The 17,389-nt window shown below is 45.6% G+C and overlaps 1 protein-coding gene across 5 annotated transcripts in view; it reads left to right on the forward strand.

The window, feature by feature from the left end:
- The window catches only part of OPLAH (5-oxoprolinase, ATP-hydrolysing), a 43,884-nt gene that overhangs the window by 6,414 nt on the left and 20,081 nt on the right, over positions 1 to 17,389 (forward strand). For 4 of the 5 annotated variants that reach the window (XR_013586142.1, XR_013586143.1, XM_078601887.1 and 1 more), the window contains exons 4-17: positions 94 to 208; positions 507 to 633; positions 2,889 to 3,084; positions 4,545 to 4,710; positions 5,698 to 5,836; positions 6,433 to 6,500; positions 7,015 to 7,295; positions 8,352 to 8,464; positions 9,093 to 9,263; positions 10,162 to 10,299; positions 10,998 to 11,136; positions 11,417 to 11,529; positions 15,946 to 16,097; positions 16,936 to 17,096. Coding sequence is in view for 3 of the 5 variants with exons in the window: in XM_078601887.1 (XP_078458013.1) it covers positions 94 to 208; positions 507 to 633; positions 2,889 to 3,084; positions 4,545 to 4,710; positions 5,698 to 5,836; positions 6,433 to 6,500; positions 7,015 to 7,295; positions 8,352 to 8,464; positions 9,093 to 9,263; positions 10,162 to 10,299; positions 10,998 to 11,136; positions 11,417 to 11,529; positions 15,946 to 16,097; positions 16,936 to 17,096 (2,079 nt within the window). In the remaining 2 variants the exon portion in view is untranslated. The remainder of the gene's footprint in view (positions 1 to 93; positions 209 to 506; positions 634 to 2,888; positions 3,085 to 4,544; positions 4,711 to 5,697; positions 5,837 to 6,432; positions 6,501 to 7,014; positions 7,296 to 8,351; positions 8,465 to 9,092; positions 9,264 to 10,161; positions 10,300 to 10,997; positions 11,137 to 11,416; positions 11,530 to 15,945; positions 16,098 to 16,935; positions 17,097 to 17,389) is intronic. The other variant, XM_078601889.1, reaches the window with a different exon arrangement.

Genomic DNA, 17,389 nt, shown 5'->3' on the forward strand with positions numbered 1-17,389 from the left:
TGAAGCAATTTTTTACTTGCACCCCAAGGGCCATATTCATTAGCCACAAAAATATATATTCTGCACTTCAGTCAATTTTGCTTTTCCCAAAAGGAAATCCGAATGCCCGAGGTGCTCTATGAAGAAGTAATCGAGGTTGAGGAGAGAGTGGTTCTCCAACAGGAGAAATGTCAGCTCCCAGGAAAGGAGGCACATCCGATTGTTACAGGTACAGTGAGTCCTCGCTTAACGCGTTTTCGCTATAACACGGTTCTTCTATTAGGGAACTCTATTAACACAACGCAGAAAGCGCAATCCGTTATAATAAGGTTTCTGGATTGTGACATTGCACAGGACCGTGATGGATGGCAATGACGCGAAGTGGTCTTCATGTTGCATTGGATAGAAATTGGCCTGTGATAATGACTTAGACAGTTACTTAAACTGCTCGCAAGTCTTGTGTATTAGTAGGCATTTGCCGCTGAGCCTTCGACAGAAGATGAATTTGTTTCGCATGGTGGGTGGAGCAGGTTCGACGGGCGAGAAGCTGGAGGTCTGGAAGGAGGTCGACCTCGCTGACCTGGAGGAGAAGCTTAGCGGAGTGTTGGCCCGGGGCATCAGCAGTCTGGCCGTGGTGCTCATGCACTCGTACACGTACGTGGGGCCTCCGCCAGAACTCCTCTCCGCGTCAACACCTGAGATAAAAAACACAACAACACCGGGCCTATATTAGACACATTGTTTAGTCAATTCTCAAACTCGTGTTATGTGCATTGAATCATGCGTTTCGAGAATTATCTGCACAAAACCGTCCAAACGAGATGTAAAAGATTACTTGCATTACAAACAAGATAGGGAAAATAATGCAACAGAAGGAAACATTTTCGAGAATCGTGACCTCGAATGTGAAAAAAACTTCGATTCGGTGTTGCAGTGAATCATTATATGCCCAGAATGGAACTGTGCGACACTAATACTCGACACTAGATGGAGCCGCTGTCACCATTACTGTACCGCTGTATCAACTTATGCAAGCGTAGTGAATTGGTAGCAGAGGTCGCAAACGGGTTTTGATTCCTTACCCGTACCCGTACCCGGCCGCACCAGGGTCGCAAATGGGTACCTGTACCCGTACCCGGCCGGGTACGGGTTCCCGTTCCCTACCCGTACCCTACCCGAAATGAGTGACAAACGGTGACTCACCAGTGACTCACGGCCTACCTGTACCCGGCTGCACCAGGGTTGCAAACGGCTACCCGTACCCGGCCGGGTATGGGTAGCCGGGTATCGGGTAGGGTACGGGTATCGGGTAGGGTACGGGTATCGGGTAGGGTACGGGTAGCCAGGTATCGGGTAGGGTACGGGTATCGGGTACCCGGTTGCGACCTCTGATTGGTAGTCGGTTATGGCAGCCATGTTAAATCTGATTTACAAATTTTGGTCATGATTTTGTTTCAGGTCCCACTGCAATCAGAAATGTTTTCAATTGAAGACATTCCTTTCGGCTTATTATATAATTTATAATTTCAAGTCCATCATAGATGTACAATGACAGTACTCGCATATCTGTCAACCCCTTATCAGTGCCCTACCTTATTACAGACCAATTCAGACCGTATTGGTCACCTCGTGCCCATGATAAATCTCAACGTTCATCCTACAAAGTCTCATCAGAAGGGAGAAACACAAACAAATAGACAAAAAATGTTTTTGCCCGGATTGAAACGGCTGTACGCCATATGAATCTGAAAACTCAATTTCCCTGTATAAGAATATGGGTAAATCGTATGGGTTGACAGGTATGTACTCATACCAATACGTATGCCTATTACAATGTATACCCAAACGGAATGGTGAGAGGGAATCTGGAAAACCGAGTCTGCATTGCTATTTTGGATTAGCATTAAGTGTATAAAAAAACTACAGGAATGTGCAGTAGAACAGTTTTATTATAGATTAAGAGTAATTGCTGAAATTGGTAACCTTTGATATCCACACAACCTAACACATAGACACATGTTCTGAGCAGACCTGGGGCCAAATATAATTACAATTACGGCAGCATCGTTAGATGACATTCCACTTGTAATTACACTGTTATTGGATTTCATTACACATGATACATTTACAATTGTAATTGACCCCAGGTCTGGTTCTGAGATTCAAGAATCAATTCCCCTGTCTGCATGTCCCTTATCACATGGGTGACTTCCATCTTCAGGTCATCCAGGGTGTGTGAGAGTTGTTTGCATTCAAAGTAGCACAGCTACGGTAAGATGTGTATTGTCCAGTGCTTATTTGCAGCCAATTCTGTCTATAAGTGACCCGAAATATGTTTTCATACCTGGCACACCACATCCAATAACAATTCTTAAAATAACTGTGGCTGCGAGTCAAGTACCTAATCCAGTCTGCCAGTGACCCAGACAATATTTGGTGACAAATGTGAACCCCTGGTACTGCCTCGAACCAAACAAAGCAGAATGTCAGATCTCAGAAGTTAATCAGGGTTGAGCTTGCATTCGTATTTGGATGGCTGACTCCATAGGCTCTACTGTGTGGTGTTCAGCAGAGGGCAGTGCAGCCAAATCCGTTGTTGTACTACACTTCTCACTCCCACGTCTATGCTCCCTGCCTTCACCAACCTGAGCAACCCCTGCATCCAGCATTGAGTGGAGAAGCTCTTATCCACCAGGGTAAATAAATGCCTAGGTTTACTTGGATTGTGCTGTATAGTTCTCCGATGTGTTTTCAGGTTGTACCGCATGATGGTCGGCAAAATCTTCCGACGCATCGCACGCTGTACAAACCCACCCAATAAACACATCGGAGAGCCGTGCACGTACGAGTTTGGTACCAGCGTACTAGCCAGTGCCAAAGCAAACGCAATTCCTCATGGTGGCGTCCAGGTGGGCGGGACACGAGCGGAGCGTGGGCGAGCTGGCACGCCGCATGGGGTTCCGGCACGTGTCGCTGTCATCGGACATCATGCCCATGGTGCGGGCGGTGCCGCGCGGCTACACGGCGTGCGCGGACGCCTACCTCACCCCGTGCATTCAGAAGTACCTGTGCGGCTTCACCGCCGGATTCCACAACGAGCTGCAGGTGAGCGCCAGTTGCACGGGTGACGACGTTGCTGTCAGGCGGCGGGTGTCCGGGTGGCTTCGTTACGTTAATCTGCTGGCATCCACATTTCATCTACTGGACATCTGTGGAAAAAGAGCTGTACAGATCATCGGATTCCTCCTGTATAAATAAATATTCCCATTCTGAGTCTGATCGTCAGCTATGGGATGTCCATTGTTGGATGAAAACTTCACCCCAGCTGCCGCCTCCTGCACATCGCTCCACCTCTCATGTTGCACGTACTCTCAGCTTTGTTTCCTTCTTTCGGCTGCCACCAAACTTGGGGGCCAATCAATACAATTACAGCACAAATTGATGCGTCGATGCATCGTTGCATGCCTAACATCATCGTTGCAGGCCTAACATCATTATTACATACCTAGCATCAGCGTTGCATGCCTATCATCATCACAATGTAATTCCAATTACAATCTAATTCCAATTATATTGTGATGGTAGTTAATTACGAATGACACAATTGTAATTTGGTTGTATTGCGTGGTTGCGACTACCGGTCGTTATCCCGTCCAGCTCAGTGTGTCCTGCCCAGGCCCACTTAGGTTTATTAACAATCATGATGTTCTCGAACTTGCATATATTCTCCAATTCGTGTGTTCCTCATTCTTCTTTCTCAGTGTCCCTGGTCCACACTTACATACGTGTAATTTAGGTCCTGCTTTAATTTTCGAATGTCTCAAGAATAAATAATACATTTGGAGGTTGTCTTTTTTGACAGTGGTGCTCTTCGTACATTGTGTCTTTCTTATTATTAAGAACTATTCCTTGGCTTACTTGGACTTAAGTGCTTTTGAACTATGCTTAATACCAAGAGCTATGATCCATCTTCACGTAATTTAAGTTCTGTTTTTAAATCTTATGCTGCAGCGATGCGATGACTCTGCGCCCTAGATTAATCGAGCAGCTAGCCGGCACTCGCGCATGCACAGGTGGGTTTTGATTTGGAAAATGAAGGGGCCGGCAATGATAGGCCCCTTGCCTGCTGCGTCTTGCGGCGCATACGCTTGTCAGTTCCTCTTCCTCTCATGGTCGCCGTTCCCACATGGCTATGGGGTTGGCGGCACGCGCCTCCCCCCTTGTCGCCGAAGCCACTTTCTTGTCCCTGTTTATGTTAATGCTTCCGTCTCATCTTCGGTCTTCCTCGAATCTCTCTCTTAATGACTCTGTTTATGATTTTTTCCCTTCCTTACTCCGCATCACAGGGAAAAAAATCATCACCGTCTTGCTTCCCTCGCTTTGTCGACAATACTTCGTACCCACCAAATTGTTTACTGACGTCCTTGTCAGTCACACTTGCTATCCGTCCCCTCTTCTCCACACGCTTTACGCCTTCCCCCCCCCCCGTCACATCCGTGGTCTTCCGTCCTTCGCCAAAATATATTTACCCAGTGGCCGGCCGTCACCGACGATGCTCTCTGCAGGACGTGCGGGTGCTGTTCATGCAGTCGGATGGCGGGCTCACCCCGATGGGGAGATTTAACGGGTCGCGCGCCATCCTGTCCGGCCCAGCGGGCGGCGTGGTGGCCTACGCCGTCACCACCAGCACGGCGGACGAGCGCCAGCCCGTCATCGGCTTTGACATGGGCGGTACGACTCGTGGCCCGCGGGGGGCGGGGGGGGGGGATGCTCATCAGCGAGCCCTCGGGCAGCGTCAGGCCGAATTGAGGGCCGTGCTTGGAATTTCCACGAACGGATAGAATTGCAAATACGGCGACGTGTCGGATGCGATTTAGGAAGGACGTTGCAAAAACTAAACGGCTAACTTTATTTCGCATGAATTTGGCTGAGTACTGCCAAGTGCCCCAAGTATATGGAATACACTTGGCTGTGAATAACTTGGCGTTTGCAGAGTATAGTTGTTAGACTTGTAACAATTCATCTCCTGGTGCCTTGGAATAAGGCGCTATCTAAGATAAGATTTGATCAATTGTCATGAGTTAGGTTGGCTATTTGATTCAATAATCATATTTGGTTTCGTTATTTCTGTCTCATTTGTATTTCTAGGTGTTCTGTTCTGAGTTTAAAGTTTTGCTTCATTGCCATAAATGTAACAGGAGATATATGCATATACAGTACTTTGCATAAATAATAAATATATCATTCTCATAAGGAATTATTTAATGCATGTGTCCTGAGCTTAGGAATAGATTTTAGTTGATGAATCGATGCGTCCGTTACATGCCTAGCATCATCGTTGCATGCCTAATATCGTTGTGTGCCTAGTATGAACATTGCACGCCTAGTATAATTGTTGCATGCCTAGCATCTTCGTTGCATGCCCAGAATCATTGTTGCACACTTAGCATCGTCGTTGCCGGCCGAACATCATCGTTGAATGCCTAGCATCATTGTTGCATGCCTAACATGGTCGTTGCATGGCTAGCCACACCGTTGCCTGCCTAGCATCATCAATGCATGCCGAGTATCGTCATTACATGTCAAGCATCATCATTGCATGCCTACTATCGTCGTTGGATGCCTAGCGTCATTGTTGCATGCCTCACAACGTCGTTGCATAGCTAGCCACATCTTTGCATGCCTAGCATCATCGTTACATGTCTAGTATTTGCGCAGGTACGTCGACGGACGTGAGTCGATTTGCCGGCTCGTACGAGCACGTGTTTGAGACGACCACGGCAGGGGTGACGATCCAGGCACCGCAGCTCGACATCAACACAGTGGCAGCGGGTGGCGGCTCCATTCTGTTCTTCAGGTGTGATATAAGAACTGCTTTTAGTGTCGACTTTGGTGTCCTTCCCCCCCACCTCCGATTAGCACGGTTGGCTACGGACGGTGCGAAAGAAGTTCAACCTACATTTGTTTTGGCAGCGTAACTTTACTTGCTTAACTTGAATTGTCGGGCGGCATAAGGTAAACCTTTCCCCGTCAATGATGACCACGTGAAAGAATACGCAGTTTATCGTTTACATTTTGAATTGACCCAAAAACAGACAAATAAATAAATAACCCCTCGCGAGGCTTGAGCTGTGGCATGGTTATCGAGTGTGCGGGTGGCGACATCGCACTGGGGCTCATGGGCCAGTGGGGCCTAGGAGGTGGGCCACGAAGAGAGAAGGGATATTGAACAGGGGGCCTCAATGTCATTCCTTGCACCAGGGCCCATGCCACCCATGCTACTACACCACTGGGATTGAAGGTGATAGAAACGTGGAAAGGATATATTGCTTGATGTGTTCATATTCTTTTGGCAACGCAAATTATGGTTCCGTCAATGGAGCTCGTAAATATAACCCTGCGGCTTGCTCACGGACATTGTGCACGTGCCTTGTGTGACAAATGCTCCTCCAGGGCTGGCATGTTCGTGGTAGGTCCGGAGTCGGCTGGCGCTCACCCTGGCCCAACTTGTTACAAAAAAGGTGAGAGAGCAATGTCCGATGTAGGAACAAAAACAATTAGAATCAGAATGTTTATTTAGACTGGAGGAATCCGATGGCCTATGAAGCTTTTTTTCACAGATGCACGGTAGGGGCGGGTCAGCAAAGCTACAACAAGAAACAATAAAAAAAAGATATTACAAAGTATCTCATTGGGAAAGGTGTAACACAAAGTCGCTGACAATTACCTGCAGTAAATTTCTGAAAAGCAGAATGTTGAGGATTATTTTGGAGTGAAATACTTCTTGTAAGGCTATGATCAAATAACCCATAATGCACCCTGTTTCATCAGATTTCGGACGCTGAGCAGAGTTGAGCCTGGATAATGCTTCGATGGGACACCATCATGCATTAAAAACAGGTGTTATAGGCTGTTGCAGGGCTATGGTGTGGGCAGCAGAGGGCAGTGCAGCAAACTACATGCTGGGCTGACTCAACACGGCCCCCAGCATGCCCTGTTCAGACAAGGGGCAATTGTTGTTCCCTTGGAAACCAGATGGGCCGCTCACCGTGACCGATGCAAACCTGTGCCTGGGTCGGCTGCTCCCGGAGTTCTTCCCCAAAATTTTTGGACCGGATGAGACGGAGCCTCTGGGCAAGAAAGAGACGTCGACCGCGTTTGCGAAAATGACGGCGGGCGTGAACGACTTCCTGGCTGGGCAGGCGTCTGGGAGTTCGCAGGCCCCCCCCGACAACATGAGTGTGGAGGAGGTGGCCATGGGTTTCATTCGAGTGGCAAATGAGGCCATGTGTCGCCCCATCCGGGCACTCACACAGGTACCGTCGGGGATTACATAAAAAAAAAAAGACATTTGCACTTGAGACTTATTCAGTTTTTTTCTTGCCATTGATAATATGGCGCTTGCAACCGTTGTTGGGTGCAATGCCTCTGATGTCACCAATGTTTGATGGTTAAATGTGCCACTATGTGTTGAATCAACCATTAATAGTGATTCTCATGCTCACGATACATGCATCGAATCGCATGTAACAGTCATTTTTGTTTGTACATCTACGTAATGGATTCACATCACCCCTACAGCGACTACAGACTGTTTCATCACAAAGTTAAAAATAAATATTTGATTCTTGAAAGGACCCTGAAAATGTGCAACAACTCATCGCCACATGCAGAAATGTGGTTTTTGATTTTCTTTTAACAAGTGGTTTCGAGAACCATGTGGCTTCAAGGTTTGCCCCCACAGCACTAGGCAGAATTGTACCGAGGACAAAAAACAAACGTGGTTCTCACTCATTCTCTGTTAATGCCCCAAACACCTGGAATTCCATTGCTTCCAAAATGCCCTGGTTTGCTCTCGCATCTAAATCACAATAGGATACTAAGCTGTTGAATCTTCATGATAAAATTCACTTGCAATTGCATTTGACATGTAGAATCTGTTAACAGATAGTGTATATTGTAGTGATATGTAACATATTAACATAATAGAGTTACGGGGAATTTATTATTTTACATTGATTTATGTTCGTGCAAAATTTCCGATTTATCATGCGACAGTTGTTTTGTTCTGATTTGTTTGCTTCATTGTTTTACTTTATTTTTCTTTTGTCGGTTTGTTGACCCAGGTCACTTGCAAACAAGACTCTATACTGGTCTCTCCAATTCTCACGTGGTTAAACAAACAAGAGTCGACTTGACTTGTTCATGTACACACACTATTTGCTTCCTTACCAAACCTTTAGAGCCAGTACACTTTGCAGAAGCGAAAAACGCCTTCAATCCAAACCAAACAAATGCATTTAAATATTTGCCTTGGGTGGCTGGTGCCCAGTGTCGACAATGTTGTCCCTGTGTCTTTGTTTCTGTGCTAGGCAAAGGGTCACGACACCTCCCAGCACGTGCTGGCATGTTTCGGCGGCGCAGGAGGACAGCACGCCTGTGCCATTGCACGCGCCCTCGGCATGAGCACAGTCTTCATTCACAAGTCAGTGGCCGGCACCAGCAGACATAGAGGCGCTGCAGTTGGGACATTCGGTAGCTCTTACGAACCCGCACCTCCGATTAGCACGGTTGGCTACGTACGATGCGAAGTTCAAGATGCGTGCATAGCGCAGGCAACAGTGTAACTACACATTAGCGTGGTGGCATCTGATATCTATCGTTTTAGAGGTGAGGGTTGGGTGGTACGCACACATGTTTGAGAAACTCAAACCTGCGAGGCTGCGAGGTGGACAGCAGATGGCAGTACAGCAAGAGGATTGAATTACTTTGTTTAAAGCTTTGGGTGCTACCTCCTCAAAGCCATGGGTATTCTTCAGATATTCCCATTTCCTCCCAACATTCCAAACATTAATGAAATTGGCCAGACATCCTAATGCAGAGACTAAGTGCAGCGTTACTGAACACACAAAGGGCATTATTGTTACTTTCAGTACACTCAGGTTCATGTGATCGTCCTGATGTGTAAATTGTCACTGGTAATGTCCCAATGATTTATATTTGTATATCAACTGCGCTTCATTGATGCTGCGCATTCACCTATCAAGCGTGCTCCCCAGTTATTACCGTTGCACAACGCGTGCCTGCATCCTTTCGCCCACACCGTTTCAAAGGTATTCTGGCATCCTGTCCGCGTACGGCATGGCGCTGGCGGACGTGGTGCACGAGTGCCAGGAGCCGAGCGCGCTTGTGTACGGACCGCCTGCCTTCCAACGCTTGGAGGAAAGGATCACAGCACTCGATCAGCGTTGCGTGCAAGAGCTGCAGGCTCAGGGCTTCGCCCGGTAAATTTACTATGAAACTAAACTTTTTATTTTGCCAGGTAAGGCCCACTGAGCTGTATAGCTCTTTTTTAGAAGTGACCGGGCCACAAATGATAGTTCAACAAAGCAGCTTATCATCAACTGGAAATGTATAGCAGCCAAATACTCTATAAATGCATGTTTCTAAATGTGGAGGGAACAACCGGAGGACCCGGAGAAAAAATCCACGTGACCACGGGGAGAGAACACGCAAACTCCAAATATACAGGCTTAAGAGTTGGTATCGAACCCACAACCTCCTCCTCCATACCAGGCGAGGTAGTTAATGCATTATGGCCACGGATGTCCAACAATGATTGGAATATCTTGATTGCTAATCTCTTTAGGGGTTTGTAAAAGTGGCACTAATCAATGGTGCTTTAGCATTCAGTGGGAATATGTCCTGTGGAGATATATTTTTACCACCATATGAACGTAGCATTTCTGCAGTGGGACCTCCAGGAATGAGCACCATTGAATGCTGGAAACAACACTGCAGGCCTGATGTTTGTTAAATAATGAACCGATAGGGCATCACGATCGCTGGTTTTGTAATAAAATTTGTCTACATAAAAAGACCATGGTGGGAGAGATGGAGTGGGAGGAACTAGGCCCAGGGAGTTTCGTAACTCAAAAACGTCTGGAATCGAGGATTAGAGCCATGCTGTCGATCCAGAATTCCGCCAGTCTAAGTAAAGATTCTGATTCATTATGATTCTGAATTGTCATTGCCGGGCCGCTGAGCCTTCTTATCATTTCGATTTAAAGCTTTCGTGTCTGCAGGGATTCATCTTCTTGGTTCTTTCGGTATCATTGATCGGGAAAATGTTACGTGTGTTTCTATTCACTGCTAACCTGGTATTGCTCCCCCTTTCTTCAGGTCCCAAATCCACACGGAGGTGTTCCTGCACATGCGCTACGAACGGACCGACTGCGCTCTCATGTGCTCTGCCTGCGGGTTCCCTGTAAACGAGGCCTCTTCTAGCTACGGAGACTTTCTTGAGGCCTTCACGCAACGGTACACTATCACACCTTGTTTTTATTGCCAGCCCTCGGTCGTGGGGGATGTAATGTTTGTGGAGCATAAACGGAGAATTTCTGTTCAGGTTTTTCGTCGTTGTGCTGTGTAACTCTCCGAAGTGTTGTTGGTTGTACCGCGTGTTGTTCGGCATGATGGCCAATGCTTTTGGTTGTGCCAAGGTGGCAAGATGTTAACTACCTCACCTGGTATACAGGAGGTCGTGGGTTCGATCCCGACCCTAATGCCTGAAAATTTAGAGTTTGCACATTCTTGCTGTGGTCGTGTGGATTTTTTATCCGGGTCCTCCAGTTTTTCCCTCCACATTTATAATCGGCATGCGTTCAGAGTATTTGGCTGTAATACATTTCCACGTGATAAGCCACTTCATTGGGCGATTATTTATGGCCAGGTCACTTCTGAAAAAGAGCTATATAGCTCAGTGGGCCTTGCGTGGTAAAAAATTAATAGAAGTTAATGTTTTCTCCATGTGCTGCTGGGAGCTTCTTCAATTCAATGTGGTTTTCAAAAAAATTCAGCATGTCGAGCGAAATGTCAAGACATCTTGCCCAACAACATGGGGTTTCAACCCGAAAGCACATCGGAGAGCTCCATCAAGACGGGAATGGGAGGCGAGGTGGGGGAAGGGGTGGCATTTGCACCCACGTCTCGAGAGAGCGGTCTCTCACCTGCCGCAGGTACAAGCAGGAGTTTGGCTTCACGATCCCTGGGCGCGCGGTGGTGGTGGACGATGTGAGGGTGCGTGGGGTCGGCAAGAGTGGCATCCACGCAGAGCCCGAACTTCCTGCCAGCGAGGAACCGCCGCCTCTCAGGAAGGCAAGTTGCGTCTGCCGCTCGTGATCCCTGTCGCAGGGCCACACAATAATGAATAATCACGTAAAAGCTCATCCTCTGATTATGTGAATTGTTACGGTTCATGGTCATGATCGGAGAATCATTTCTTCATCCCGTATTTACTGTCTCATGTTTTTCATTATTGTCCCGACCTCCATAGCTCTATGGACCTGACCGATTAAAGCCGCTGTATTGCGTGTGGTGTTCCACTACGCTCCTGTGTTAACGCCGAGTGATGCTCATTGGTGGTCGTGGCGTACAGGTGACGCGTTGCTACTTTGAAGAGGGTTACCTGGACACAGGCGTGTACCTGCTGGGGGAGCTGATGAGCCAGCAAACTATCCCAGGCCCCGCCATCATCATCGACAACAACAGGTGTGGGCAGCTAGCATGCCCTCGGGTGCACGTGGAAGCGGCAGTTGTGGTCTCCTCTGTAATCGTAGTAATTGCTGGCATGGTGTAATGCTGCGCACACTGGACTTGCATATCCAAGCGGCAGTATAAATGGGTAGACCACAGCTATCATTGTTTGGAAGTTCGGTGTGGTGTGGTACAGTATGAATAGTTCCAAGATATCTGGCCAGCATGGAAGGGTAGGCCAAAATAGCCAAGAGATTTAGGTTTATCTAGTGGAGGCCCTTCCGCCAGCAGTGGCCTAAGCAAATATTATTTGGTTCTTTCGGTTATGTCACGTCTAAAGATAAAATAATAAATTAAATTAAATTATAGAATACGACGTTTCGATTGCAACACAAGCAATCATCATCAGGTATAATGAAATAGCGACATAAAATCTAACCAGAAAACTATAGACAGACATATTAGCAGACAGATATCACCAAGATACATAGCGGGAGCAACACAGGCAACAGAGAGGGGTGATCGTCTCTGTGGGGTGGCCTTAAATAGAGAGAGGGGGGGAGGCAGAGAGAAGGAAGGTGGGTTAGAGAAAAAATTTGCATATCAATGAGTGGTCAACAGACGTGGTGCTGCACGGAAAGTAAGCCTGAAAATCAGGACACACTAAAATTAAATAACCTAGTAAAATATCGAAATGTAATGTAACACACAAATAACGCATAGCCTGGTTGATTACGTATTTCAAAGATTGCTAATTTAGAATTTAAGTGTGAACATTCTAAAGAGGACACAGGCAGAGAAAACAAGTCGCCAGAGAGAGAGAAAAAAGATAAGCTTAAAACTTCCCCGTAGAAGTGGTTCAATCTTAATTTTAGAACTTTCGTGACTGCAGGAATTATTATTTGGTTCTTTCGGTTAAGTCACGTCTAAAGATAAAATAATAAATTAAATTAAATTATAGAATACGACGTTTCGATTGCAACACAAGCAATCATCATCAGGTATAATGAAATAGCGACATAAAATCTAACCAGAAAACTATAGACAGACATATTAGCAGACAGATATCACCAAGATACATAGCGGGAGCAACACAGGCAACAGAGAGGGGTGATCGTCTCTGTGGGGTGGCCTTAAATAGAGAGAGGGGGGGAGGCAGAGAGAAGGAAGGTGGGTTAGAGAAAACATTTGCATATCAATGAGTGGTCAACAGACGTGGTGCTGCACGGAAAGTAAGCCTGAAAATCAGGACACACTAAAATTAAATAACCTAGTAAAATATCGAAATGTAATGTAACACACAAATAACGCATAGCCTGGTTGATTACGTATTTCAAAGATTGCTAATTTAGAATTTAAGTGTGAACATTCTAAAGAGGACACAGGCAGAGAAAACAAGTCGCCAGAGAGAGAGAAAAAAGATAAGCTTAAAACTTCCCCGTAGAAGTGGTTCAATCTTAATTTTAGAACTTTCGTGACTGCAGGAATTATTATTTGGTTCTTTCGGTTAAGTCACGTCTAAAGATAAAATAATAAATTAAATTAAATTATAGAATACGACGTTTCGATTGCAACACAAGCAATCATCATCAGGTATAATGAAATAGCGACATAAAATCTAACCAGAAAACTATAGACAGACATATTAGCAGACAGATATCACCAAGATACATAGCGGGAGCAACACAGGCAACAGAGAGGGGTGATCGTCTCTGTGGGGTGGCCTTAAATAGAGAGAGGGGGGGAGGCAGAGAGAAGGAAGGTGGGTTAGAGAAAAAAATTGCATATCAATGAGTGGTCAACAGACGTGGTGCTGCACGGAAAGTAAGCCTGAAAATCAGGACACACTAAAATTAAATAACCTAGTAAAATATCGAAATGTAATGTAACACACAAATAACGCATAGCCTGGTTGATTACGTATTTCAAAGATTGCTAATTTAGAATTTAAGTGTGAACATTCTAAAGAGGACACAGGCAGAGAAAACAAGTCGCCAGAGAGAGAGAGAAAAAAGATAAGCTTAAAACTTCCCCGTAGAAGTGGTTCAATCTTAATTTTAGAACTTTCGTGACTGCAGGAATTATTATTTGGTTCTTTCGGTTAAGTCACGTCTAAAGATAAAATAATAAATTAAATTAAATTATAGAATACGACGTTTCGATTGCAACACAAGCAATCATCATCAGGTATAATGAAATAGCGACATAAAATCTAACCAGAAAACTATAGACAGACATATTAGCAGACAGATATCACCAAGATACATAGCGGGAGCAACACAGGCAACAGAGAGGGGTGATCGTCTCTGTGGGGTGGCCTTAAATAGAGAGAGGGGGGGAGGCAGAGAGAAGGAAGGTGGGTTAGAGAAAAAATTTGCATATCAATGAGTGGTCAACAGACGTGGTGCTGCACGGAAAGTAAGCCTGAAAATCAGGACACACTAAAATTAAATAACCTAGTAAAATATCGAAATGTAATGTAACACACAAATAACGCATAGCCTGGTTGATTACGTATTTCAAAGATTGCTAATTTAGAATTTAAGTGTGAACATTCTAAAGAGGACACAGGCAGAGAAAACAAGTCGCCAGAGAGAGAGAAAAAAGATAAGCTTAAAACTTCCCCGTAGAAGTGGTTCAATCTTAATTTTAGAACTTTCGTGACTGCAGGAATTATTATTTGGTTCTTTCGGTTAAGTCACGTCTAAAGATAAAATAATAAATTAAATTAAATTATAGAATACGACGTTTCGATTGCAACACAAGCAATCATCATCAGGTATAATGAAATAGCGACATAAAATCTAACCAGAAAACTATAGACAGACATATTAGCAGACAGATATCATCTTGGTGATATCTGTCTGCTAATATGTCTGTCTATAGTTTTCTGGTTAGATTTCATGTCGCTATTTCATTATACCTGATGATGATTGCTTGTGTTGCAATCGAAACGTCGTATTCTATAATTTAATTTATTATTTTATCTTTAGACGTGACTTAACCGAAAGAACCAAATAATAATTCCTGCAGTCACGAAAGTTCTAAAATTAAGATTGAACCACTTCTACGGGGAAGTTTTAAGCTTATCTTTTTTCTCTCTCTCTGGCGACTTGTTTTCTCTGCCTGTGTCCTCTTTAGAATGTTCACACTTAAATTCTAAATTAGCAATCTTTGAAATACGTAATCAACCAGGCTATGCGTTATTTGTGTGTTACATTACATTTCGATATTTTACTAGGTTATTTAATTTTAGTGTGTCCTGATTTTCAGGCTTACTTTCCGTGCAGCACCACGTCTGTTGACCACTCATTGATATGCAATTTTTTTCTCTAACCCACCTTCCTTCTCTCTGCCTCCCCCCCTCTCTCTATTTAAGGCCACCCCACAGAGACGATCACCCCTCTCTGTTGCCTGTGTTGCTCCCGCTATGTATCTTGGTGATATCTGTCTGCTAATATGTCTGTCTATAGTTTTCTGGTTAGATTTTATGTCGCTATTTCATTATACCTGATGATGATTGCTTGTGTTGCAATCGAAACGTCGTATTCTATAATTTAATTTAATTTATTATTTTATCTTTAGACGTGACTTAACCGAAAGAACCAAATAATAATTCCTGCAGTCAAGAAAGTTCTAAATTTTAGCCTAAACAAATAATTGCATGTGTGCACCTTTATCTAACTTCAGCGTGTTTTTTCTGTCCCATTTAATATGTTCATATTTACATCATTGGACCTCCTTTGCCAGTACCAAAATATGAGAATAGGTTTTCCCCTTTTTTTCTGGCAACAAAACAGGTGTGTAGATGTTAAAACACCAAACTGAAACCTTTTACAAGGAATCATGTTCATATTTGTCAGAAGAAATGGGGGTATCTGGAGAAGCCCACCCAAAAGAGGGGTACATGCTCAAAGGTTCCCACAGATGGTTTTCACAAACCCACTTGCTGTACTGCCGCCACCTGACAAACTTGCGTGCCAGTGGGTTTGTGTGTTTCGCAAATCTTGTGCGATATGCCAAAGGGCCCTTGCCACTAACGCGCACGTCGCAATTAGTTCAGGTTCAATTATAAGATGTTATCTGCCTCGCCTGGTAAGGAGGAGGTAGTGGGTTCGATCCCAACCCCTGACGTCTGTTGTATATTTGGAGTTTGCGTGTTCTCTCCCCGTGGTCACGTGGATTTTTTTCTCCGGTTCCTCCGGTTGTTCCCTGCACATTTAGAATGAACATGCGTTTACAGTTATTTGGCTGCTAAACATTCCCACGTGATGATAAGCCACTTTCGTTGATCTATCATTTGTGATAGCCAGGTCGCTTCTGAAAAAAAGCTACGTCGCCCAGTGGGCCTTACCTGATAACAAAAAAAAAAACTTTTTTGTTTTTGTAAACCCCCGCGCGGTTTCTCTCGGTGCCGACTCGCGGCCGCAGCACCATCCTGGTGGAGCCGGGCTGCACGGCGAGCGTGACGGCGCACGGGGACGTCCGTGTGGCCGTGGGCCGCGCCTCGCCCTGCACGGTGGGGCCGCGCCTCGACGCCGTCCAGCTCTCCATCTTCTCGCACCGTTTCATGAGCATCGCCGGTGGGGTCACGCGGGGGTCACGTGCAGGGTCATGCGGGGTCACGTGGGGTCTTGCGGGGACACATGGGGTCTTGCGGGGACACATGGGATCATTTGGGGTCGTGCGGGGTCACGCGAGATCGTGCAGAGTCACGTCTGGGCACTTTATGGGCCGCAATGGCATGCGCAGGTACGGCACGTTCAAACATCCGGAGAAAATGACAGTATTTTGTAGCAGAGTAACGCGCTGTATGATAAAATACCTTTTCTTAAAAAATATCTTTAAGTTACGAATAAAACGTGTTTAAATTATGCAAAGCATTTGGGTAAGAGTCGTGCTACAAAACAGGACGATGATGTGAGTGTGTGTGTGCGCATTGAATTGTGCAGATAAGAGTCATTGTTGTTCGATTCACGTACAGTACCGTGTTTACGTGACTCCTGTTCGATCTGCTCCAGGCCACTACATCACCGTATTGTAAAGAATTTTTATTTTTTATTTAATTGCTACGCTGAATCGCGAATATCTGTTGAATTGAGAGGGAGAACGTGAATCATTAAACCCCTGTTATTCCACTTCCCTTTTTCCTGCCCCCCGCACCTCTTGGGCTGTGCGGTCCATCTTAGGACAGCCCTGGTCAGCTTAGTTGTACAGTGGAAGAGTGAAAAAGTGGTATAAAAAATCTCACAAGGCAAATTGTCGTCGCCGGCTCACCGCCTGGCTGTCTTTCCCGCTTGCTTGTGGTTCTCCCCACCCTCGCCTCCTCGAATCGTTCTCTCTCGTCAGAGTTGAACTAATGCAGTGTGGCGTGTTGAAAGCTGAAATTATTATAACACGAGATTTACATTCCCACCACAGAGCAGATGGGACGCATTCTGCAGCGCACGGCCATCTCCACCAACATCAAGGAGCGCCTGGACTTCTCGTGCGCCCTCTTCGGACCCAAGGGGGGCCTCGTCTCCAACGCCCCCCACATCCCCGTGCACCTGGGTGCCATGCAGGAGACGGTGCAGTACCAGGTACGGCCGTCCTCGCCACCTCCCAACTTAATCCGCCGATGTAGAAATGGGCAGCAGCAGAGCTTGAGGGAGTGGCTGCGCTCTCGTTGTGTGAACAGGGATGCTGCGGACACCAGACGGAAAAAAAAAATACCAGCTCGTATACAGACATTAAAGGTTGCTTATGTAAATGACGTGTGATAAGTATGTCACACGTCGAATTATTCTGAAATGTAAGATAATAGAATAGCAACTCGTATATAGATACCAAAGACAGTTGCCCTTTGGCCCGCTGATTGAAAAAGGATCACTGC

This window comes from Lampetra planeri, chromosome 17 (assembly GCF_965212315.1).
Source record: "Lampetra planeri chromosome 17, kcLamPlan1.2.h2, whole genome shotgun sequence".
Lineage (NCBI taxonomy): Eukaryota > Metazoa > Chordata > Hyperoartia > Petromyzontiformes > Petromyzontidae > Lampetra > Lampetra planeri.